General features: G+C 43.4%; 1 protein-coding gene across 2 annotated transcripts; it reads left to right on the forward strand.

Annotated features, from left to right (window-relative positions):
- The first annotated feature begins 59 nt into the window (after positions 1-59).
- LOC121651160 (renin binding protein) lies at positions 60-21,281 on the forward strand. Of its 2 annotated transcripts, XM_042003108.1 has the most exons (12): positions 73-127; positions 2,013-2,064; positions 2,153-2,258; positions 2,342-2,417; positions 2,493-2,568; positions 11,207-11,385; positions 13,098-13,325; positions 13,990-14,071; positions 14,157-14,332; positions 14,418-14,549; positions 15,539-15,626; positions 20,556-21,281. In XM_042003108.1, exons 3-12 carry the CDS (start codon positions 2,158-2,160, stop codon positions 20,627-20,629), a joined length of 1,212 nt encoding a protein of 403 aa, XP_041859042.1. In that variant the 5' UTR covers positions 73-127; positions 2,013-2,064; positions 2,153-2,157; the 3' UTR covers positions 20,630-21,281. The 2 variants fall into 2 exon arrangements, with proteins under 2 accessions (XP_041859041.1, XP_041859042.1); XM_042003107.1 differs by lacking the exon at positions 2,013-2,064 and having other exon boundaries at positions 60-127.
- The last annotated feature ends 3,778 nt before the right edge of the window (positions 21,282-25,059 follow it).

Raw genomic sequence — 25,059 nt, forward strand, 5'->3', positions numbered from 1 at the left:
GTACGTTTGACTTCCTCGTCTTCAGCTCTGCTGTGATTGGCTGAGCGGTTAGACTTCCTCCTCCTCCAGTCATGTGCTAAGCACAAGCTTCTGTTCTCCGTTCAGGGAGTTTCTGCTGGACCATCAGGTAAAAACAGTTGACTTTGCTTTTTAATCTATTTACGAAATAAATAAAAACGAAAAGCTTCAACATAAACGGTAAAAGCCCAAGTTGGTTTTTAATATGATCAAAACACGGGCATCGCTTTAGTGTTTTATAAATAAAATTAGAAAAAAAATCACAAATCTATGATGGAATTAACGATTTAAAACCTCCAAAATGCTTCAGCTATGTTCAATTTAACATAGAAAGATGCGACAAGCTAGCAGCTATCTTTAAAATACGACAACGTTTCTAATAATTTCTGCTTCAGGGTTAAATTTTTAACAGTAGTTTCATTAAAGAAACAGATAAATTTACGAAAGCTTATTTAACCACAAAGGAGACTTAATAATTGTGATAACGCCACTTGCAGTGTTTGTATTGCGAAAATCTTACTATGAAATATTATTAGATACGTATTAACATGTCAGTAGTTTTTTTTTTATATAAACTGAAACGCTTATGTAAAATCGATGCTTGTTTTTAATCTTGTAACCAAAGATCTTTTATACTAACAAGAGGACGCACTACGACATAGTAATTCTAGTAATTTTATTTAAGTAAAGTAGTTAGGCTGCAGTTACAACCTGAAGATAATTCAAGGTTTTTCATGCACTTTGAGCAACTGCCAAATGAAGTAACGGAACCTACAGATAGTCAGTTAACAGGTTTAACTGAAGGAGATAATACATGGAGACGACAGGAGAAGCGTTGTGTTAATGGCAGCCTGATGTCAGCACTAAACTGGGGGAATTGGGCCTTCATAATCTTCTCTTGGTTAATTATTTCCACTCATTATATCAAGGACCATTATAGTCATGTGAAAAATACAGTGGAACACTTTCACTTCTAACGTATTATGTATCAGGACCTATGGCATATTTTAATAATCTTCTGGTTTTACACGGTCTTTAAATTAATTTAGCAGCACATACAAGCTCAGTTAGCATCAACAATTTAATGGTCATGGTTTTCCGATGACGTATCAGTCTCTCCCAGCGTTGCTTTCGCTCATGGATGTTTCAGCAGCTGTCTGAAGGTCCCATCACAGCATTTCAGTCAGGTCGAGGTCTGGACTTTGACTGGATCATGACATCACCTTGATTCTTTTTTTTCTGTTGTAGATCTGCAGCTGTGTTTGGCATCATTGTCTTGTCCAGGACAGATTTGACTCTAGAATACTTTGGTATCTAGTGCAGTTCATGGTCCACTTAATGACTGCAAGGTGTCCAGGTCCTGGCTTGAGGAGTGTGTCCCGAGATGCTGTGTTTGGTTTTTTCTACATTCTGACCAAACATGTCCACTTTGGTCTGGTCTGTCTAAAGGACATGGTTCCAGAACTCTTGTGGTTTGTTCAGATGAAGCGTTGCCAGCGTAAGCTGTGCTGCCGTGCAAGCCTTCCAAGCAAACCATACTGGTTTAGTCTGAACATTTAACCCGCTAACTGAGGACTGGAGAGTCTCAGATGAAGCTTGCAGGGTTTTTTGTTGAGGATTTTTATGATCTGACGTTGGTCTGAACTTACTGGGATGTCCACTCCTGGAAGATCATCAGCTGTTAAATGTTTTCTGCTAGTGAATAATTATTCTCTCTGTAGAATGATGGACTCCAAATTATTTTTAAATTAATCTTGTAAACTTCCCAAACTGATGGGCATTAACGCTTGCTACTCTAAGGTCATTGCTGATGTCTTTCCTCCTTGGCATTGTGCTAACATACACCCAAATCTCCTAATATGTAAAACTTTTTAAATGAAAGAGGGTTTATTTTGTTTTTCACATGATTGCATACATCTTTGTGGGGATAAAGTCGACTTAGGATTGCATTTAAAGGTTTCTGACTACATTTTATCACCTCTCTTTGAATGCAGGTTCTTGTTCTTTTTCCACGGTTTCCTGTCACACCGCCATCCTCACAGCTTTGTAAATAATCCAACTAGAACATAAAACAAACATACTGTAGTATCACGATTGACTGACTTACAAACAGGTTTTGGTGTTTTTGTTAAAGGAAGCATGTCTGTGGCGAAGCTGGAAGAGTGTCGACAGCACATTCGGGCACAGCTGGACAACGTTGTGGACTTCTGGCTGAAATATTCTCACGACACCGTGCACGGGTACTGCAGTCACACATCTGTACAGCTGTTAGAAGTGTGCATGCAGCCGGTATCCTTATGATGAATCTCTGTTCTGGTTTCAGAGGCTTCTTCACTTGCATCGGGCGGGATGGGAAGGTTTACGATGAGCTGAAATATGTTTGGCTGCAGGGCAGACAGGTTGGTCTCTGCAGTGGTTGTTGTCTCAAACTTTAAATTTGGTAATCAGACGTTGAGTAAATGCTTCTCTTACAGGTCTGGATGTATTGTCGCCTGTATCGAACTGTGGATCGATTCCGCAGGCCTGAAATCCTGGAAGCAGCAAAAGCTGGTGAGTGAATGTAGAGCGCCGCTCTGCTTCTCTAATCTGTCGAGTCCCAGCAGGTTGAGCTGTAGTTACATGTTTGGAGACAACAAAAACAGCAAAACAGGTTATAGCCCTCAGACCATGAGTCATCATTTCATCACGGCTTTGGTGCTTTCATGTCGGAGCACCATAGATGGGAATTAACATTAACATTAGCTAACATGCTCACAGTTTGCTGCAGATGAAATGTTCATACTGTGAATGCTAATCAAAGCAAATGCATCCTCTAAATGTAAGTGGAGTCCTGGCTGAAGGAAATTATGTCAAATGTAGTTTTGTAGGAATTTAATCATAATATACAAAAGAAAAAAAATCTGTCATGTCTCTTTAGACAAAGTCAGAGTATAAAATAAAACTTAAATCCTCCCGGGGAAATCTGAATATCTGCAAATATTCTTTCCTGAGATTAGTTACCAAGTTTTAATCAGGAGTTGAACTGGATCTCTGCAGCTCACATGTTTCATCATCATGGGGTTCTTAACTTCGCATAGAAGATAAACCCAGCAGAGCTCTCACATCCAAGGACTCAGATCAACTAGTCTGGAGTCAAGAGTACGGGCCAGAGACCGGGCCAGAGACCGGGCCAGAGACCGGGCCAGAGTCCGAGCCACCGGGCCAGATTCCGGGCCAGAGACCAAGCCAGAGTCCGAGCCAGAGTCTGAGCCAGAGCCCAGGATAGAGCCCGGGCCAGAGTCCGGGCCAGAGACCAGGCCAGTTCCCTGGCCAGAGTCCGAGCCACCAGGCCAGAGTCCGAGCCAGAGTCCGAGCCAGAGTCCGAGCCAGAGTCCGGGCCAGAGTCCGGGCCAGAGACCGGGCCAGAGACCGGGCCAGAGTCCGAGCCAGAGTCCGGGCCAGAGACTGGGCCAGTGCCCGAGCCAGAGTCCGAGCCAGAGTCCGGGCCAGAGACCGAGCCAGAGTCCGAGCCAGAGTCCGGGCCAGAGTCCGGGCCAGAGTCCGGGCCAGAGTCCGGGCCAGAGACCGGGCCAGAGTCCGAGCCAGAGTCCGAGCCAGAGTCCGGGCCAGAGTCCGGGCCAGAGTCCGGGCCAGAGTCCGGGCCAGAGACCGGGCCAGAGTCCGGGCCAGAGACCGAGCCAGAGTCCGAGCCAGAGTCCGAGCCAGAGTCTGAGTCAGAGTCTGAGCCAGAGCCCGGGCTAAACATGGGAGAAGCAGCATTTAGCTGTTAAATTGCAAACAATTGGAACAAACTTTTAAATCCAGGTTAAATAATTTCTTTTCTCATGCGGCTCCACATTAAACCTGCACCGTATCTTTTAACTTATCAAGAATGTTGTTTGCTTTTAATAGATTTGATTTTATTTACTTAGCTTACATGATTTTAAGATGATTTAATTTTTTTGCACACCCTTTGAATTATGTCTTGATAAGATTTTTCTCTTTATATTATTTATGTACTTTTTGATGCTTCTGCCCTTGCTGTGATGCTTTTAACGTTCTATATAAAGCACTTTGAATTGTCTTGTACATGAAATGTTTAATACAAATACACTTGCGTTGCATATATCAGTGTATGCAGATTGACGGCTACTTGACGAGTGAATGGAAAAATACGGTGTTGTCAAGGGGGTTAAATCATTGGATTGGATTCAGGTTCCTCCTTCAGCACTCAAATTAAAATGATCTGTGAATCAGATTGAAATCTTTCAGGATGTCGGTGATTTGAGCCCAATCCTAACCCCAGTACCGGAGTAAGTTACACCATGGTAAGGTGATGTGTGCTAATCGCACCATTTCTTAGCTGTAACATGAATAATTACACTAACTGACCACTTTATCAGCGCCACCTGTTCAGCTGCTTAATAACACATATCTATATATATATATATATATATATATATATATATATATATAATCAGCCAATCACACGTCAGCCACTCGTGTAGACGTGGTCGTGTAGAGGTGGTCGTGTAGACGTGGATGTGTAGACGTGGATGTGTAGACGTGGATGTGTAGACGTGGTCGTGTAGAGGTGGTCGTGCAGACGTGGATGTGTAGAGGTGGTCGTGTAGACGTGGATGTGTAGACGTGGTCGTGTAGACGTGGTCGTGTAGACGTGGTCGTGCAGACGTGGTCGTGTAGACGTGGATGTGTAGACGTGGTCGTGTACACGTGGTCGTGCAGACGTGGTCGTGTAGAGGTGGTTGTGTAGACGTGGATGTGTAGAGGTGGTCGTGCAGACGTGGATGTGTAGACGTGGATGTGTAGACGTGGACGTGTAGACGTGGTCGTGTAGACGTGGTCGTGTAGAGGTGGTCGTGTAGACGTGGTCATGTACACGTGGTCGTGCAGACGTGGTCGTGTAGAGGTGGTTGTGTAGACGTGGATGTGTAGAGGTGGTCGTGTAGACGTGGTCGTGTAGACGTGGTCGTGTAGAGGTGGTCGTGTAGACGTGGATGTGTAGACGTGGATGTGTAGAGGTGGTCGTGTAGACGTGGTCGTGTAGACGTGGTCGTGTAGATGTGGTCGTGTTGAGGTGCTCGTGTTGAGGTGGTCGTGTAGACGTGGTCGTGTAGGTGTGGTCGTGCAGACGTGGTCGTGTAGACGTGGATGTGTAGAGGTGGATGTGTAGACGTGGTCGTGTAGACATGGAAGTGCAGACGTGGACGTGTAGGCGTGGACGTGTAGGCGTGGTTGTGTAGGCGTGGACGTGTAGGCGTGGTTGTGTAGACGTGGTTGTGTAGACGTGGTCTTGTAGACGTGGTCTTGTAGACGTGGATGTGTAGACGTGGTCTTGTAGACGTGGTCTTGTAGACGTGGTCGTGTAGACGTGGTCTTGTAGACGTGGTCGTGTAGACGTGGATGTGTAGACGTGGTCGTGTAAACGTGGATGTGTAGACGTGGTCGTGTAGATGTGGATGTGTAGAGGTGGATGTGTAGAGGTGGTCGTGTAGAGGTGGATGTGTAGACGTGGATGTGTAGAGGTGGTCGTGTAGAGGTGGATGTGTAGACGTGGTCGTGTAGATGTGGATGTGTAGAGGTGGTCGTGTAGATGTGGTCGTGTAGACGTGGATGTGTAGACGTGGTCGTGTAAACGTGGCTGTGTAGAGGTGGTCGTGTAGATGTGGATGTGTAAAGGTGTAGAGGTGATCGTGTAGAGGTGGTCGTGTAGATGTGGATGTGTAGAGGTGGATGTGTAGAGGTGGTCGTGTAGATGTGGATGTGTAGAGGTGGATGTGTAGACGTGGTCGTGTAGATGTGGATGTGTAGAGGTGGATGTGTAGACGTGGTCGTGTAGATGTGGATGTGTAGAGGTGGATGTGTAGAGGTGGTCGTGTAGATGTGGTCGTGTAGACGTGGATGTGTAGACGTGGTCGTGTAAACGTGGCTGTGTAGAGGTGGTTGTGTAGATGTGGATGTGTAGAGGTGTAGAGGTGATCGTGTAGAGGTGGATGTGTAGAGGTGGATGTGTAGAGGTGGTCGTGTAGATGTGGATGTGTAGAGGTGGATGTGTAGAGGTGGTCTTGTAGATGTGGATGTGTAGAGGTGGATGTGTAGACGTGGTCGTGTAGATGTGGATGTGTAGAGGTGGATGTGTAGACGTGGTCGTGTAGATGTGGATGTGTAGAGGTGGATGTGTAGACGTGGTCGTGTAGATGTGGATGTGTAGAGGTGGATGTGTAGAGGTGGTCGTGTAGATGTGGATGTGTAGAGGTGGATGTGTAGACGTGGTCGTGTAGATGTGGATGTGTAGAGGTGGTCGTGTAGATGTGGATGTGTAGAGGTGGATGTGTAGACGTGGTCGTGTAGATGTGGATGTGTAGATGTGGATGTGTAGAGGTGGTCGTGTAGATGTGGATGTGTAGAGGTGGATGTGTAGAGGTGGTCGTGTAGATGTGGATGTGTAGAGGTGGATGTGTAGACGTGGTCGTGTAGATGTGGATGTGTAGAGGTGGATGTGTAGAGGTGGTCGTGTAGATGTGGATGTGTAGAGGTGGATGTGTAGACGTGGTCGTGTAGATGTGGATGTGTAGAGGTGGATGTGTAGAGGTGGTCGTGTAGATGTGGATGTGTAGAGGTGGATGTGTAGACGTGGTCGTGTAGATGTGGATGTGTAGAGGTGGATGTGTAGAGGTGGTCGTGTAGATGTGGATGTGTAGAGGTGGATGTGTAGACGTGGTCGTGTAGATGTGGATGTGTAGAGGTGGATGTGTAGACGTGGTCGTGTAGATGTGGATGTGTAGAGGTGGATGTGTAGAGGTGGTCGTGTAGATGTGGATGTGTAGAGGTGGATGTGTAGACGTGGTCGTGTAGATGTGGATGTGTAGATGTGGATGTGTAGAGGTGGTCGTGTAGATGTGGATGTGTAGAGGTGGATGTGTAGAGGTGGTCGTGTAGATGTGGATGTGTAGACGTGGTCTTGTAGACGTGGTTGTGTAGACGTGGTTGTGTAGACGTGGTCTTGTAGACGTGGATGTGTAGACGTGGTCTTGTAGACGTGGTCTTGTAGACGTGGATGTGTAGACGTGGTCTTGTAGACGTGGTCTTGTAGACGTGGTCGTGTAGACGTGGTCTTGTAGACGTGGTCGTGTAGACGTGGTCGTGTAGACGTGGTCTTGTAGACGTGGTCGTGTAGACGTGGATGTGTAGATGTGGATGTGTAAACGTGGATGTGTAGACGTGGATGTGTAGACGTGGTCGTGTAAACGTGGATGTGTAGACGTGGTCGTGTAGATGTGGATGTGTAGACGTGGATGTGTAGACGTGGTCGTGTAAACGTGGATGTGTAGACGTGGTCGTGTAGATGTGGATGTGTAGAGGTGGATGTGTAGAGGTGGTCGTGTAGACGTGGATGTGTAGACGTGGATGTGTAGACGTGGTCGTGTAAACGTGGATGTGTAGACGTGGTCGTGTAGATGTGGATGTGTAGAGGTGGATGTGTAGAGGTGGTCGTGTAGAGGTGGATGTGTAGACGTGGATGTGTAGAGGTGGTCGTGTAGATGTGGATGTGTAGAGGTGGTCGTGTAGACGTGGATGTGTAGACGTGGTCGTGTAGATGTGGATGTGTAGAGGTGGTCGTGTAGATGTGGTCGTGTAGACGTGGATGTGTAGACGTGGTCGTGTAAACGTGGCTGTGTAGAGGTGGTCGTGTAGATGTGGATGTGTAAAGGTGTAGAGGTGATCGTGTAGAGGTGGTCGTGTAGATGTGGATGTGTAGAGGTGGATGTGTAGAGGTGGTCGTGTAGATGTGGATGTGTAGAGGTGGATGTGTAGACGTGGTCGTGTAGATGTGGATGTGTAGAGGTGGATGTGTAGACGTGGTCGTGTAGATGTGGATGTGTAGAGGTGGATGTGTAGAGGTGGTCGTGTAGATGTGGTCGTGTAGACGTGGATGTGTAGACGTGGTCGTGTAAACGTGGCTGTGTAGAGGTGGTTGTGTAGATGTGGATGTGTAGAGGTGTAGAGGTGATCGTGTAGATGTGGATGTGTAGAGGTGGATGTGTAGAGGTGGTCGTGTAGATGTGGATGTGTAGAGGTGGATGTGTAGAGGTGGTCGTGTAGATGTGGATGTGTAGAGGTGGATGTGTAGAGGTGGTCGTGTAGATGTGGATGTGTAGAGGTGGATGTGTAGAGGTGGATGTGTAGACGTGGTCGTGTAGATGTGGATGTGTAGAGGTGGATGTGTAGACGTGGTCGTGTAGATGTGGATGTGTAGAGGTGGATGTGTAGACGTGGTCGTGTAGATGTGGATGTGTAGAGGTGGATGTGTAGAGGTGGTCGTGTAGATGTGGATGTGTAGAGGTGGATGTGTAGACGTGGTCGTGTAGATGTGGATGTGTAGAGGTGGATGTGTAGACGTGGTCGTGTAGATGTGGATGTGTAGAGGTGGATGTGTAGAGGTGGTCGTGTAGATGTGGATGTGTAGAGGTGGATGTGTAGACGTGGTCGTGTAGATGTGGATGTGTAGAGGTGGTCGTGTAGATGTGGATGTGTAGAGGTGGATGTGTAGACGTGGTCATGTAGATGTGGATGTGTAGATGTGGATGTGTAGAGGTGGTCGTGTAGATGTGGATGTGTAGAGGTGGATGTGTAGAGGTGGTCGTGTAGATGTGGATGTGTAGAGGTGGATGTGTAGACGTGGTCGTGTAGATGTGGATGTGTAGAGGTGGATGTGTAGAGGTGGTCGTGTAGATGTGGATGTGTAGAGGTGGATGTGTAGACGTGGTCGTGTAGATGTGGATGTGTAGAGGTGGTCGTGTAGATGTGGATGTGTAGAGGTGGATGTGTAGACGTGGTCATGTAGATGTGGATGTGTAGATGTGGATGTGTAGAGGTGGTCGTGTAGATGTGGATGTGTAGAGGTGGATGTGTAGAGGTGGTCGTGTAGATGTGGATGTGTAGAGGTGGATGTGTAGACGTGGTCGTGTAGATGTGGATGTGTAGAGGTGGATGTGTAGACGTGGTCGTGTAGATGTGGATGTGTAGAGGTGGATGTGTAGAGGTGGTCGTGTAGATGTGGATGTGTAGAGGTGGATGTGTAGACGTGGTCGTGTAGATGTGGATGTGTAGATGTGGATGTGTAGAGGTGGTTGTGTAGATGTGGATGTGTAGAGGTGGATGTGTAGAGGTGGTCGTGTAGATGTGGATGTGTAGACGTGGTCTTGTAGACGTGGTTGTGTAGACGTGGTTGTGTAGACGTGGTCTTGTAGACGTGGATGTGTAGATGTGGATGTGTAGAGGTGGATGTGTAGACGTGGTCGTGTAGATGTGGATGTGTAGAGGTGGTCGTGTAGACGTGGTCGTGTAGATGTGGATGTGTAGAGGTGGTCGTGTAGACGTGGTCGTGTAGACGTGGATGTGTAGAGGTGGTTGTGTAGACGTGGTCGTGTAGATGTGGATGTGTAGAGGTGGTTGTGTAGACGTGGTCGTGTAGATGTGGATGTGTAGAGGTGGTCGTGTAGACGTGGTCGTGTAGACGTGGATGTGTAGAGGTGGTTGTGTAGACGTGGATGTGTAAAGGTGGTCGTGTACACGTGGATGTGTAGAGGTGTAGAGGTGGTCGTGTAGACGTGGTACAGATGGTGCAGCACTGGGCTCTTTGTAGACTTAAGTGATTGATAACAGACATGATTGTCTTTGCTGTTACAGCTGGTTGCTACTGAGCTACAGCAAAGTGCAGCATGTTGTTATCTGGCTCTGAAAAGCAGCACCTGACCCGAGCAGCCGTGCTTTCAGCTCAGTCACCATGAATAAGCAACGTTGGCCTGGAAGCTTAGAAAGGGGTTTCAGTACTACACCAAGATGGTCAGTGAGGGGGGGCTAAGCAGGATAACAACTGTTAAAGTTAAAACTTGATCGTGTCTTCTGACTTACTGCAAGTGTATTTATCTGCATAAATTCTGCCCTCTTTGTTAAATGTAAAAGAAAAAGATAATTGGGAAATTATTCAAACTTTTCCTCCTGAAAGTGGCGACGTATTATATGGAGATTTTGGATGGACACATTGTGCTGTTTGCTTATTTAAGCCAGACCGTTCATGGCCAATTAACCTAACATGCATGTCTTTAGATGGTGGGAGGAAGCCGGAGTACCCGGAGAGACAAAGATCAATGCGTCTGACCATTTTATTTTCCTTTATCATACACTCGCACACACACCAGTGTTTGTTTGTTCTTTTGGTTTTGTAGATGCTTATATGTTCGTATAAAGTTTGTAAGAATAGCAGACAGAAATGTTTAATGTCGTACTAACGTCAGTAAATTAATGACTTATTACAGCTGGTTGCAAAGCTCAGATTCATCCTATGCTGTTGCTCTGTATGCATCATATCTGTCTCAGCTCAACACATAGACCAGCACACACTCCATACTGACACTAGTTTTCAGTTATTCATTGGTTTCGAGGTGGTACCCCATAACTGAGGATTTTCTTTAATAAGTGAAAATCTTAAAAGGGCTCCCAGGAAATGGAGACATGTTCTCTTATATAATACTTTGTCTGTTTAGACTCTTTGCTGTTAGTTTTATATGTGTAACTTAGATACAGCTTAATAAACAGGGTGTGGATGTCAGCATCTGTGTTTATGACCTCTGTAGCTGTAACAGGTGACCTGCCCGTTGCAGCATTACAGTGGCAAAAGAACAAAATAATTTCACCTTCATCCAACGGCTGCATTCAGCTGGGAAAATCCTATTGAAACTGCTTTACTCTAAATAGTTTTAATGTTCAAACCTCAGACAATGTAGAATAGAATAGAATAGAAATACTTTATTAATCCCTTCAGAGAGCCCTCAGGGAAATTTGGGTACTGTGGTAATGTGTTGATGTTAATGAAACCTAGAGAAAATGTGTGGGCTGAGGGCCTGGAGAGCCCCCTAACACGATGCTGTCTTTCTACAAGGTTACAATCAGCAGTTTGATGGATTTGTTCTTCATCACGCTGTCTTCATCTGTGTTTTACATAACATCTGCAGTTTAATGAGAACATGGTTACACACACGTTTGGAACCCAAGCAGCTTCTCTAACAGTTAAAATGAATGAGCTGCTTTAACACGGAGGGGAACCAGCCAAGGTATACGTGTATGTGTGAAACTGACTTCTTACTCCTAACTATAAACTAATGGCAGTGATCTGTTTGCTTCTTAGGAGGAGCATTCTTGAGAAAGTTTGCCCGTGTGTCCAGCAACAGCGGTGAGTGGAAATGTGCCTTCTGCTTAACAAGAGATGGTAAAACAGTCAAAGTTCAGAGGACCATATTCAGTGAGTGTTTCTACATTCTGGCCATGGATGAACTGAGCAGGGTCACTGGTGACGAGGGTATGCAGGTATGTAACAATAACTTCAATAATACTACGTTTTGATCACTTCTCCTTTAAGTTTTACAAATCCTGGTGACTGATCACCAGCTTCATGTTTGAAATGTCATTAAGCCACGAGCACAAGTGTCATCATGTAATTTCATGTTGCAGGTGTAGCCAAGGTGATTTCTAAAAATAAGTATTAGCAAGTCATCTTCCGTGTAAAGCCTCTAAAAGCTTCCAAGTTTAAAAGTGGGCCCAGTCTGGATCTTTGGAGGACACCACAGGCAGTTAAAGGCACTGAAAGCTTTGCTTACTGACCCGGCTGGCTGTCAGCTGATAATAATACATAACACTATGTTGCATGAACGAACATCCGCTCTGTGACCGAGATCATGATGCCCATTTAATGATTTAAACTGAAAGAAATACTAATAAACGTGTTTTTACTGTCTCCCTCTGGGATTGCTAGAATCTTTTTCATGTCGGTTTTTACTGCAACTGTTGCCACTTTATGCACAAGGCTATTTGAAATTTTTAAAATTGGGACTTTTGTGCTTCTTCTCACTTTCTTTTAATTTCTGGGTCAATGCCGGTGGAACATGATTAGTTCCTACAACAAATCTATGGTGCAAAAGTCTTGATCCACCCATGATTTTTTAATATTTTGCTTCAAAGCAGCCAAACTCTCTTGCAGTGTTTTAAAGTGGCCTTGATCAATAATCTCCGGCTTTCTGAAACTCATTTTAAGATTTTCTTTGGACATCGGACTCTAGTTTTACTTAGTTTCAGTCCTGTGATGGTTCCTGACTATTTTCTGAGGAATGTGATTTTGTTTAAGCTACTTTATGACATGAGTTATTTAAGCACAATTAAAGGGATGAACCAGAGTTACAATGAAAACTTAGCAATGAACCAATTTTGAATAGGATTTCACACACTTGATTACCAGCAGGCTGTCACAGAGATGCATCATTTGTTCCCATTTCTTTTGTCTAATCTCTAAAACCAGCAAAGACCAGACAGTCTGACAGACAGAAAACAGGATTTTAGCAGCAACAAGGTTCTTCCTGTTAGCTGGAAACTTGGCTTATCTCAGCATGGAGGCAGAAACTGGACACGTGGAGGACAAAAGAAGAAGAGTCAGGACTAAAAACTGTCTACAGCAGATGAACAGGATCTGAAATCCAGCAAAGACCTGAACCAGGACCTGAGAGATGCATCTGGACCTTCAGCTGATCCGTCTACCGCTGGCTGAAACCTCATCAGAAATGGTCTCCATGGAAACGTAGCTGTCAAGAAGGAAGGGAAATAAGGAGAAAAGACTGAGGTAGGTCACATGACACAAGAACTGGACTCAAGATCAGTGGAAACAGGTCTGATGGAGGTACGAAAACTCCCCAGAAGCCGGACCTCAACAGGTGTGATGGAGGGATGGATCTTCTCCAGAACCTGGACCTCAACAGGTGTGATGGAGGAATGGATCCTTTCTAGAACCCGGACCTCAGTGGGTCTGAAGGAGGGATGTATTCTCTCCTGAACCCCGACCTCAGCAGGTCAATATATGATGAACTGTACTTTTGGCACCGTCTCATCACACCAACCTTCATCTTTGTGTTGCTTCTTGTGATTAATTTAATACAGTGCCAATAACAGCTGACAGTGGTAGTCATAGCAACTACGACACAGATAATGTGGATAAAAGTTCATGGCTTCATGTGTGTTGTGATGTGTTGTAGATGGAGGCTGAGCAGATGATGGAGCAGCTGATCTACTGGGTTCAGGTGGACCCATCAGGCCTGGGCCGGCCCCACTTTCCAGGAGATGTTCCCACCAACAGCATGGCGGTTCCCATGATGCTGTTGTGTCTGGTGCAGCAGCTAACCGAAGGCCGAGGGCAGGCGGTGGCCCAGAAGTACGGAGAACTGTCAAGCTGGTGTGTTCAGCAGATTCTCCAGCACATCCAGGTATGTAGACCTGGACTACACCACTGATGTTCCTCAGTAAAACGACGGGTCAGGGTAACATAATACCACATTTAAGTTGGGGGAATATTGGGTAAAAGCTAAGGTGAGCCAGGTTTGAGTTCCAGAGTAAAGATCTGAGTTCCCGCCGGCTACGTTGCAGAACTTCTGCAGAAATGACTGTTAGATTTCAGCTTTCTTTACCCTGTAACGTTTTATCATGATAACTTCTCAAGCTAGGTTAGCCGCTAACAGACTTCCTGTCAAAGTTCATCACAGCAAAAGACTGGTCATCATTAACAGTGAACAAAGGTCTGCATTGACCAGTCTGGTAAATTTACTCACTGTTTTTCTACAGCACAATCTGTTGTAACCAAACAAACGTGAAAATCCCCTCAGCGACTCGCTTTTGTCCAGTCAGCAGATATGTGAGGACACAAGGAAGGCCGGATATTTCAGAGATGACGTTCATTTCTTGTGCAACTTACAGTGATCATGTGAACATGGTTGTAGCCAATCTTTAGCATTTTTAGATTAGTTTTTTATTAACTAAATAATGACCCCGTGTGTTTAAGTGCTGCTTTTGAACAGCCAGGTTTAGTGAAGTTTTCTTAGATCTGGTTCAGAAACTGGAAAATATTTATGTTGTTTGGCTGTCTTGTTGCAGAGAGCGGGTACGGCTATTTTAGAGAACGTGTCGGTGGATGGAGCCGAGCTGCCAGGCTGCCTGGGCCGACTGCAGAACCCAGGTACCACCGCTGACGTCTGACCGCTCTGCATCGTTTCCTGCTCTTCCGTTTGCTCTTCCTTATATCCTTCTTCTTGCTGACTCAGGCCACGCGCTGGAAGCAGGCTGGTTCCTGCTGCAGTACAGCGCTGAGAGGGCCGATGAGGACATCCAGAAAACCGCCATCGACAAGTTTGTGGATCTTCCGTTTCAGTGTGGCTGGGACACAGAGCACGGTGGCCTGTTCTACTTCCTGGATGTGGATGGTCACTGCCCCACACAGGTTAAAGTTGCTTAATACCAACGTTTTGAAGCATGCATGAGATGAGAAGGATACGAGTCTGATGGCACTTTGTGTATGTGAACAGCTGGAGTGGAGCATGAAGCTGTGGTGGCCTCACTGTGAGGCTCTCATCGCTTTCCTCATGGCCTACAGTCAGACCAAGAAGCCTGAGCTGCTGCAGAGATTCCTTCAAGTTTACGAATACACGTTCAGCCACGTGAGTTGACTTTAGCACAGCAACACAACTGTTTTATCAACTCTGAATCAGTTTTAAAATGTTGGAAAATCTGAACATCTTTGAAACATGCCTCTTAAAACCTGAAAAGCACGATTCACTGATGATTGTGTGTTTGTACCCAAACACTGTCACCCTTATTAATCCTGCCCACACCTGCTGCTTTTGTTTTTGTCTTCATGTAATGCCCCAAGTCCCTTCTTTTGTAATGTACACACAATACAAAAGATACAATAATACAATTAAAAAGAACATAGTTGAAATAATTTTACCATTTGATGGAAAATATGAGCTGGTAGTGAATCTGATGCAGCAACACGTCTGTAAAAAGTTGGAACAGGAGCAAATAAAGGCTGGAAAAGTACCTGGTACAAACCAGAAACACCTGGAGGAGCATTTGACAACTAATCAGGTTAATTAGCAACAGATCAGTATGAACTGAAAATGTGTTTCTTTGTTGGTAAAAGAAGGTTGAACAGTCTGAAAAAGGTAGTCCAATCATTCTTTACTTCTAGTATTAAAGTAATCTGAGCCATTATTGACAGAAAAACTCTGAAAATATGTCATTAAACCCCTCAGAGAATAAAAAAAAAGATGTTTTGTACTGAACCAGTGATACAACAGCACCACCATGAGGTCCAACTGGGAAACACAACATGACCTGTTTCTGTTCATTATCTGGTAATCCAGAGGTTAACAACAAATATTAATAAAATGAAATTAAAGAAAATACTTAATCTATTATTGAAAAAGATATAAATTAGAACATTGTTGAACCAGGATCACTAGAATCCAGTACTAACTTTGTGTTCTTTGTACTTTTATTTTTTTTCCTCCAGATGATGGAATATACAGATTTCCTGCCTTTTCTTTCACAGTTTTTACAGTTTTTGAACATTTGCTTGTCCTGCGTGACGATGTAAAATGCTGTGTGTGTGTGTGTGTGTGTGTGTTTGTCTGATTTTGAGCAGTTTCCTGATTCTGAGAGTGGCGAGTGGTTTGGCTATTTGACACGAGAAGGGAGAGTAGCGTTGGATTTTAAAGGAGGTCCATTTAAAGGTAAGAACTCCTACCGCCTGTCATCAGTGATGCCATGTAAAGGATGACAAGTCAGATTAAAACTCTGTCATTTTAATATTCTGGTTGCCATGGTAACATCAGCATGTGTGTTATATGATATAAAAAACGAGACCTCTCACAAATGCCTGTTTATTACTTTTATCATGTATCACTGAAGTTGAGTCCTTGGCACCTATGTAGATACCACTACTACTACTACTAATAATAATAATAATAATAATTATAATAATAACATATACTTTAATAATCCCAAGTGGGAAATTGTTTCTCTGTATTTAACCCCTCCTGGGAGCAGAAGGCTGCCAAATTATGGTGCCCTGGGAGCAGTTGGGGGTTATTCCTGTGAAGTTGTTCCTAAAACTCAAGTCCGGTTGCAGCCATGAGCCTGTAGAGGAGGAGTTGACTTGTGTGACTGTGGTATTTTTTTTCTTTTAATTGTGAAATATGTTTTATTTCAACAAGCCACAAATGAGCCCATCAGTAACATCTTTTTACTGTGATAAAGTTGCCCTTACAGTGGGGCAAAAAAGTATTTAGTCAGCCACCAATTGTGCAAGTTCTCCCACTTAAAAAGATTAGAGAGGTCTGTAATATTCATCATAGGTAAACCTCAATTATGAGAGACAAAATGAGAAAAAAAATTCCAGAAAATCACATTGTCTGATTCTTAATGAATTTCTTGATAAATTCCTTGGTAAAATAAGAATTTGGTCAATAACAAACGTTAATCTCAATACTTTGTTATATAGCCTTTGTTGGCAAAGAGGTCAGACGTTTCCTGTATTTATTGACCAGGTTTTCACACACTGTTGCTGGTATTTTGGCCTATTCCTCCATGCAGATCTCCTCTAGAGCAGTGATGTTTTGGGGCTGTCGCTGGGCAACACGGACTTTCAACTCCCTCCAAAGATTTTCTATGTGGTTGAGATCTGGAGACTGGCTAGGCCACTCCAGGACTTTGAAATGCTTCTTACGAAGCCACTCCTTCGCTGCCCGGGCGGTGTGTTTGGGATCATTGTCATGCTGAAAGACCCAGCCACGTTTCAACTTCAATGCCCTTGCTGATGGAAGGAGGTTTTCACCCAAAATCTCACGATACATGGCCCCATTCATTCTTTCCTTTACACGGATCAGTCGTCTTGGTCCCTTTGCAGAAAAACAGCCCCAAAGCATGATGTTTCCACCCCCATGCTTCACAGTAGGTTTGCTGTTCTTTGGATGCAACTCAGCATTCTTTCTCCTCCAAACACGACAGGTTGAGTTTTTACCAAAAAGTTCTATTTTGGTTTCATCTGACCATACGACATTCTCCCAATCCTCTTCTGGATCACTCAAATGCTCTCTAGCAAACTTCAGACGGGCCTGGACATACTGGCTTTAGCAGGGGGACCCGTGTGGTCCTGCAGGGTCTGAGTCCCTGGCAGCGTAGTGTGTTACTGATAGTAGCCTTTGGTACTTTGGTCCCAGCTTCTGCAGGTCATTCACTAGGTCCTCCCGTGTGGTTCTGGGAGTTTTGCTCACCGTTTCGTGATCATTCTGACCCCACGGGGTGAGGTCTTGCGTGGAGCCCGAGATGGAGGGAGATTATCAGTAGTCTTGTATGTCTTCCATTTTCTAATAATTGCTCCCACAGTTGATTTCTTCACACCAAGCTGCTCATCTACTGCAGATTCAGTCTTCCCAGCCTGGTGCAGGTCTACCATCTTGTTTCTGGTGTCTTTTAAAAGCTCTTTGGTCTTGGCCATAGTGGAGTTTGGAGTCTGACCGTTTGAGGTTGTGGACAGGTGTCTTTTATACTGGTAAGGAGTTCAAACGGGGGCCATTAATACAGGTAACGAGTGGAGGAGAGAGGAGCCTCTGTAAGAAGAAGTTACAGGTCTGTGAGAGCCAGAAATCTTACTTGTTTGTAGGTGACCAAATATTTATTTTACCGAGGAATTTATCAATAAATTCATTAAGAATCAGACAATGTGATTTTCAGGATTATTTTTTCTCATTTTGTCTCTCGTAGTTGAGGTTTAACTATGGAGAAAATTACAGGCCTCTCTCATTTTTTGGTGGCTGACTAAATGCTTTTTTGTCCCACTTTACATCCAGAGGGAGAAGAGAAAAGCTGAGACAGAATAGAGTGTGTACATGAGTTACAACGATAAAAATCACAGTGGAAACTACAAGAAGAAGAACTCTAAATGGAGGTTTTGATCAGCAGCTGATGTTTGTGATCAGACTTTCTACTAACCTTTTTTTATTGAAAATAATCCAGATTATGAATAATAAATTGAATTATACATGTTTCTGTACATTTATTGATGTTTTTCATGAAAATGCTGAACAACAGTATTCTCTGTATTCTCTTTTGCAACAAGGAACAACACATTTGAAATGACTGATTTCAGATTTTAGCAGATTTTTTAAACATTGCTTAAATGTTTAGATGGTCTCACCTCCCTTCAGCATCCTGCCTCTCCTACCCAGCCTCGTGTTCACTTCGTCCAGCCTCCACCACATTTGTGTGACTTCATTTGGATTCTTTCTTAAAACAGCTTCTGGGTGCAGTGGAAAATGAGTTTGAGTTAGTTAACCAATGCTTGTCAACAAATTATCTGTTCACTTTGGAAAAACAAAATGTGTTATATTTGCAAAACGTTCAACAAATAGTTACAAAATAATTAAAATAAATAATCATGAAATTGACATAGTTACAGAAATTAAGTTTTTAGGCGTTATTGTAAACCATAATCTAAACTGGAATTCACATATAAATTATGTCAAAACCAAGATGTCAAAATCTGTTGCAATACTGTACAAAGTAAAGGACTTTTTATCTTCTATAACTCACTGATTGTTCCAAATATGACCAGTTGTGTAGGGATCTGGGGAAACATTTATCACACAAACAGAAATTCAGTTTTCTTACTGCAAAAGAAAAAAAGAAGGCCATATGTAAATGGTAAATGGTCCGTATTTATATAGCGCTTTACTGTACCTGGGATGATACCCAAAGCGCTTTACATTATACATCACATTCACCCGCTCACACACACATTCACACACTGATGGCGGAAGCTGCCATGCAAGGTGCTAACCATGACCCATCAGGAGAAATTTGGGGTTTGGTGTCTTGCCCAAGGACACCTCGACATGAACTCGACTTGGCCGAGGATCGAACCGGCAACCCTCGGGTTACAAGACGACCGCTCTACCTTGCTGAGCCACGCCATATGTAAAAAAAATATACTGTGAACCAACAAATCCATTCAGTTACACATACTCACATACTCATTTAGAGATCTAGTGGATTACAACACTATTCAAATCATGTATAAAGTTAACAATAATCAGGTGCAATTCTGTATCCAGAGGCGGTTTAAAAAGAGGGAGAAATGTTATAAACGTAGAGGAAATGAAATGTTTAGCAAACCCGACGTACGGGTGTGTATCTGTGTATCTGTGTACTGTGTATCTGTGTGTCTGTGTACTGTGTACTGTGTATCTGTGTATCTGTGTATCTGTGTATCTGTGTACTGTGTATCTGTGTACTGTGTACTGTGTATCTGTGTATCTGTGTATCTGTGTACTGTGTATCTGTGTACTGTGTACTGTGTATCTGTGTATCTGTGTATCTGTGTACTGTGTACTGTGTACTGTGTATCTGTGTATCTGTGTATCTGTGTATCTGTGTATCTGTGTACTGTGTACTGTGTACTGTGTACTGTGTATCTGTGTATCTGTGTATCTGTGTATCTGTGTATCTGTGTACTGTGTATCTGTGTATCTGTGTATCTGTGTATCTGTCACTGGAGTCAAGCTGTGGAACAGCTGTTCTGATGACTTAAAAATAAGCTCTACTTTTAAATCGTTTAAAAAGAAATACATAAATCATATAATAATGAAGTATCATGAAAAATTAAATTCAGAAGATCTTGTTGTGGGTAATATTTGTACAAGTTGCTCTTACTGTCAGTTGTGGTGATGATGTAAATCTTTATTTTCAATGTTAATTAGTTGTTAATGGTAATTTGGTAACATTGTTTTGGTAATGGGGGCGTTTTATAAGCTACTAGCTTTTTTTCATCTTCTTTCTGTAATTTTTTTAAATGTTTTATTTACTTTCACAGTACTGAAATAAATAAATAAGAAAATAAACATCACTGTAAGGGCAGCCGGTGGACGGATGATGCGTCATGGACGGTGTTCATGGGAAATGTAGTGGAAGCCCTGCAGGACAAATCACCTGCTGAACGGACCAATAAGTTTTAAATTTAAACCACCAAAATTCATTGTAACCTGCATCCCATCAGTGTGTGAATGTGTGTGTGAGCGGGTGAATGTGATGTATAATGTAAAGTGCTTTGGGTATCATTCCAGGTACAGAAAAGCGCTGTATAAATACAGAACATTTTCCATTTAGCATGTGTTAATTTAGTTTATCACTTTTTAACTGTTCAGATTTTCTGTCTACAGACAGAGCCAGCAACTTTTACGTAACACTCGAGAAAAAAAAAAAAAAAAAACTCATTATTGTTTTATTATTATTTTATTATTGTTGTTGTTTTTTTATTATTGTCTTAGGAAATACATTTTAGCTCATAAGTCCAGTTAAATGACTAAATCAAATTCCTACAGATGATTGAAAAAGAACAAACAGCAACAAACCAGGTTGTTTTTCTCTTTGCATCAGTCGGTTTCCATCTTGTGCTCGTTTATCAGGACGTTTCCAGTTAAACGGCTGCTGGACGTCATGCTGCAGGAGGATGTTTATCTGACATTGTTTCTATTAATGCAGCCTTCCCAACACCTGGAACCTCCCAACAATGATTTTTGTCCCTTTATCTTGCCATGTTTAGGACCCTCTGGAAAAGTTTTCTTCTTTGCTCATTTTAAATTCTTGTCTCTTCTCTTCTTCAGGCTTCTTTCACGTGCCTCGCTGCCTGTACATGTGTGAACGCATTCTGGACGATCTGCTGGAAGCGAAGGTCTGAACATTCAGACATCAGCATTTCTGATTAAGGGATTTAATCTTATTTGTGGTTATGTTCAGCAGATTAAACCACAAAGAAAATCAATTATAAAGCAAAATTTCACAACTTAAAACATGAATCACTATGAAATTCCGCACCTTCACCTCTTTACAAGCATCCTGTCGGAGCTGCAGAACTAATGCCAAACTGGCCCTCTAAAGGTTTTCTGGCTAGACTGCTAATATTTCAGCTTTTATCTCTAAATGTGAGAATCATTCCATACTGAGCTTCTCTGAGCTGCTCAGTTACTTAAATGTCCAAAGAGCTCCAGGATCTGTCTTGGAGCTAACACTTAAAACTCCCAGAGTCATTTTTATCCTGTTAAGATTTAAAACTTAAATCCATTAAAAATTAAATCCATGCAAGCAGTAAAAACCCTGACACCTGTCATCACACAACCACTGAATGTTAAAATGTGCCTTTCTTTATGATTATTATACATTTATCCTTCACTATAATTAATTCCACTTTATAAGTACAAGAACTGCTCTGCTAATGAAAGAAAGGGAACATAATGTATTCTAGTTACCTTGAGAATGACAGAAAAGGCATCTGTAGTTGCCAGAAAAAGATTTTTTATGTTATGAATGATTAATAAATATCTTATGATGTATTCAAATGAAGTGCTTGTTTTCATTTGTAATGAGTGTTATGACAGGTGAGTGGCACTAGCACTGCAAGAAAATAACCTGGTACGGATGAGTCTGAATCTGAATGAGGTCTCAGGTTTACTTTGGAAATGAAGCTCCAGCAGAAGAAGCTGAACACTGAGCACGTATCAACCGGTCAAATTCCTCCACCGCCCTGTCCCATCAGGACGTCCTGCACAGACAACTGAATTCCCTTTACCCAAGAAAAGTATCAGCCACAATCAGGTCATTTATTCAGAAAACATTTGATGTTTTTCTGGTTTGGGTCCTGCCAAAGATGTGCACGTGTAAACACAGATTTTTACAAACGGTTTAATGATGACGGCTGTTTCTCCTTCAAGGTAAACCTTCTGTGGCATGTTTTAACTAGTAAACACAACCCACCCTGTTCCAGCGCTGCAGTTTTCCCAGCTGGATTTAAACCCACACAGACTTGTTCTTCATAAAGTGCAAGGAGGACTACAGGAAGAAGTTGGAAAGTAAGCTTCAGAAAAACAATGTGAGGGATGTGTGGTCAGGAATGAAGAAGATCACTGGCTTCGGGATAAAGGAGGATCAGACCGATGGAGGTCTGGACAGAGCGAATGAACTGAACATGTTCTTCAATAGGTTTAGCTCATCTCCTGCTTCAACCCCAACTAGCCACACACCCTCCATGAGCCCACAGCTTTCCTGTCACACCTCCACTCTGTCACCCTGCAGCTCAGTCAAGGACCTGGACACAACCTCATCTCCCTCCACATCAGGACTTCCTGAAACCTCCTCTGCCTCCACCTCCACTCTGTCTGTCTCCTGTAACCAAGTCATGCAACAACTGGTGAAACTGAACCAGAACAAGGCTGCAGGTCCAGATGGTGTCAGTCCCAGAGTTCTCAAGACCTGCTCAAAACAGCTATGTCCGATTCTCCAGCACCTGTTCAACACCAGCCTGAGTCAGAGAAGAATCCCGGTGCTGTGGAAAACATCCTGCCTTGTTCCAGTGCCTAAAAAACCACAACCAGCTGAACCAAAAGACTACAGACCAGTCGCCCTGACATCTCACGTCATGAAAGTCCTGGAGAGACTCTTACTGGCTCACCTCAGCAAGCAGGTGAACACCTTTCAGGACCCATTACAGTTTGCATACCGTAATGGGCTTGGGGTTGAAGATGCCATCATATACCTGCTTCAGAGAGCCCACTCTCATCTGGACCAGTCAGGCAGCACTTTGAGGGTCATGTTCTTTGATTTCTCAAGTGCTTTTAATACGATTCAGCCTGCTCTGCTGTGTGAGAAGCTGCAGAAATTCCAGGTGGATCCCTCCACAACCACCTGGATTTACGAATACCTCACAAACAGACCACAGTTTGTGAGACTGAAAGGTTGTGTGTCTGAGATGGTGGTCAGCAGCACTGGAACACCACAAGGGACTGTACTTTCACCATTTCTATTCACGCTGTACACCTCAGACTTCCAGTACAACTCTGAGTTCTGTCATCTGCAGAAATACTCTGATGACTCAGCAGTTGTTGGGTGTATCAGTGATGGACAAGAAGCAGAGTACAGAGAACTGGTCGGTCAGTTTGTGAAATGGTGCGGTGACAATCATCTCATCTTGAATACCAAGAAAACAAAGGAGATGATTGTTGACTTCAGGAGGAACAAGAACACACATAGAAGTGTTTCCATCATGGGAGAGGAGGTGGAGGTGGTGGAGGAATACAAGTACCTTGGAGTTCAGCTGGACAACAGACTTGAGTGGAAAAGCAACACTGAGTACATTTACAAGAAAGGTCAGAGCAGACTCTACTTCTTAAGGAAGCTGAGATCTTTTAACGTCTGCACCAAAATGTTGCAAATGTTCTACAGGTCTGTTGTTGAAAGTGCAATCAGCTTTGCAGCAATCTGCTGGGGCAGCGGCATCAGAACCAGAGACTTGAAAAGAATTAACAAACTGATCAAGAAAGCTGGTTCTGTGCTTGGAGTAACTCTGGAGCCGCTGGAGTTGATCATCAAAAAAAGAATTCTGTACAAGCTGACGAAGATAATGGAAGATCCTTCACACCCTCTACACAACGCCGTGACGAAACAACAGAGTGTGTTCAGTGGGAGGCTTGTTCAAGTCCGATGCAAGACAGAGAGATACAGAAGATCCTTCCTTCCAGCAGCTATCAGGCTGAAGAACAAAGCCCTTAATTAATTAATGTGATTGTTTTAAAAAAAAAAAAAAAAAAAAAAAATTACTACTACTACAATATTGAATTTCCCTTTGGGATTAATAAAGTATTTTTCATTCATTCATTCATTTCATTTCATTTCATAAACTGGTTTACTGTTACACCACACAAGATTGCCTCAGAAAGGAAATTTCAGGTTATTCAATTATTAGAAGTAGTCCAAGTAGAAACACTTCAGTCTAATTACAGTTTAAGATTGTTTTCCCTTTGTCCAGTTTTTTCTGTACTTCATGTTTTCCTGTTCTTGTGTTTTGAAAAAGGCTGAAAAGTCTGCTGAAATTTTCCATAAGAAACATGCAGGATCATGAGGTGAGACACACAGAGGACTCCTCGATTTGAACCAGAGGAAAGGAACTGGACCTGGTGGGGTATCCGAGTGGTTGCGAAAGGAATGTGCAAATCAGCTAGTTAGCCATTCATACATCTGACCTTGTGACTAAAACAGTTTTGATCAAGGAGGTAAACAACTCACTGACAACGGCTTGAACAACCTACACATGTGACACTATGTGTCCTTCAGCCGAGACCTCCCACCAACTGGTTAGTCCTGAAGAAAACCTTTCAGATGAGATCTGAAACATATCCAAGAACCACGAAAAAGACATCCATTTGCCTTTATTCAAGCTATCAGGATTACCATGACCTGGATGACAGAAAAAAAGAAAACGAAACAAAAAACAAAAAATAAACCTCCCTCACAATGTTTTTATATGTATGTATGTATGCATGTATGTATGCATGTATATATAATAAATTTTATTTGCAGACACAGGTCCACAAAACACAAACCTACAACATACAAATAACAAACAGAAATAGTAAAAAAAAGAGAAATACCAAACAACATTAGTGCACATTAAAAAACATACAAACTGTAAGACAGGTGCTGTCTCAGTGTAGAAGTGAATGGACAGCAGCTTTTCAGAGGGCTAACTGGGGCTTCTACATTCCTGTTTTCTGCCTTTTCGGTCTGCGTCAGACACGTGACTGAACTAGCCGACACGCCCCCTCGCGCCATGTTGGTTGCATCGTCGATGGAAAAGGAAACAGTATTTTAGTTAGTAGTACATGTCATGTTTTGGTGTGTCTGAGTTTGCAGGTCAGGGTGAGCAGGTTACCATGGGGACTGAGGGCGGAGTCTGGAGCCACAATTGCTGCCACCTGCAGATCATCAGCAGGCTCGTTATCTGGCTCTTCTCCCTGCTATTTAGGGGCAAGCAGGAGCTCCAGCCATCGCCAGATTGTCACACTTTACTGCGTGGTAACCAGGCCTTATTCTAAGTCTTACCTTGTGCCTTGTTCTCAGTAAAACTTATCTTGGCATCTTTATTCCTCAGGCTTAGACCTTGCTTCCTTGGATCACCACAGCACCTTGGATAAGGACTGTCCCTCATGCCAAGTCGACTGCCTGCCTGCTCGCCGCGGTCCCCGACCGTGTCAGTACGTTTTAAAACCGTTTACTCAGTCGCCAGTATGGAGAAAAAGAAGAATGATGAGAGGACACCGTACAGAGACAAGCTTATCA

The sequence above is a fragment of the Melanotaenia boesemani genome, chromosome 13 (assembly GCF_017639745.1).
Source record: "Melanotaenia boesemani isolate fMelBoe1 chromosome 13, fMelBoe1.pri, whole genome shotgun sequence".
NCBI lineage: Eukaryota > Metazoa > Chordata > Actinopteri > Atheriniformes > Melanotaeniidae > Melanotaenia > Melanotaenia boesemani.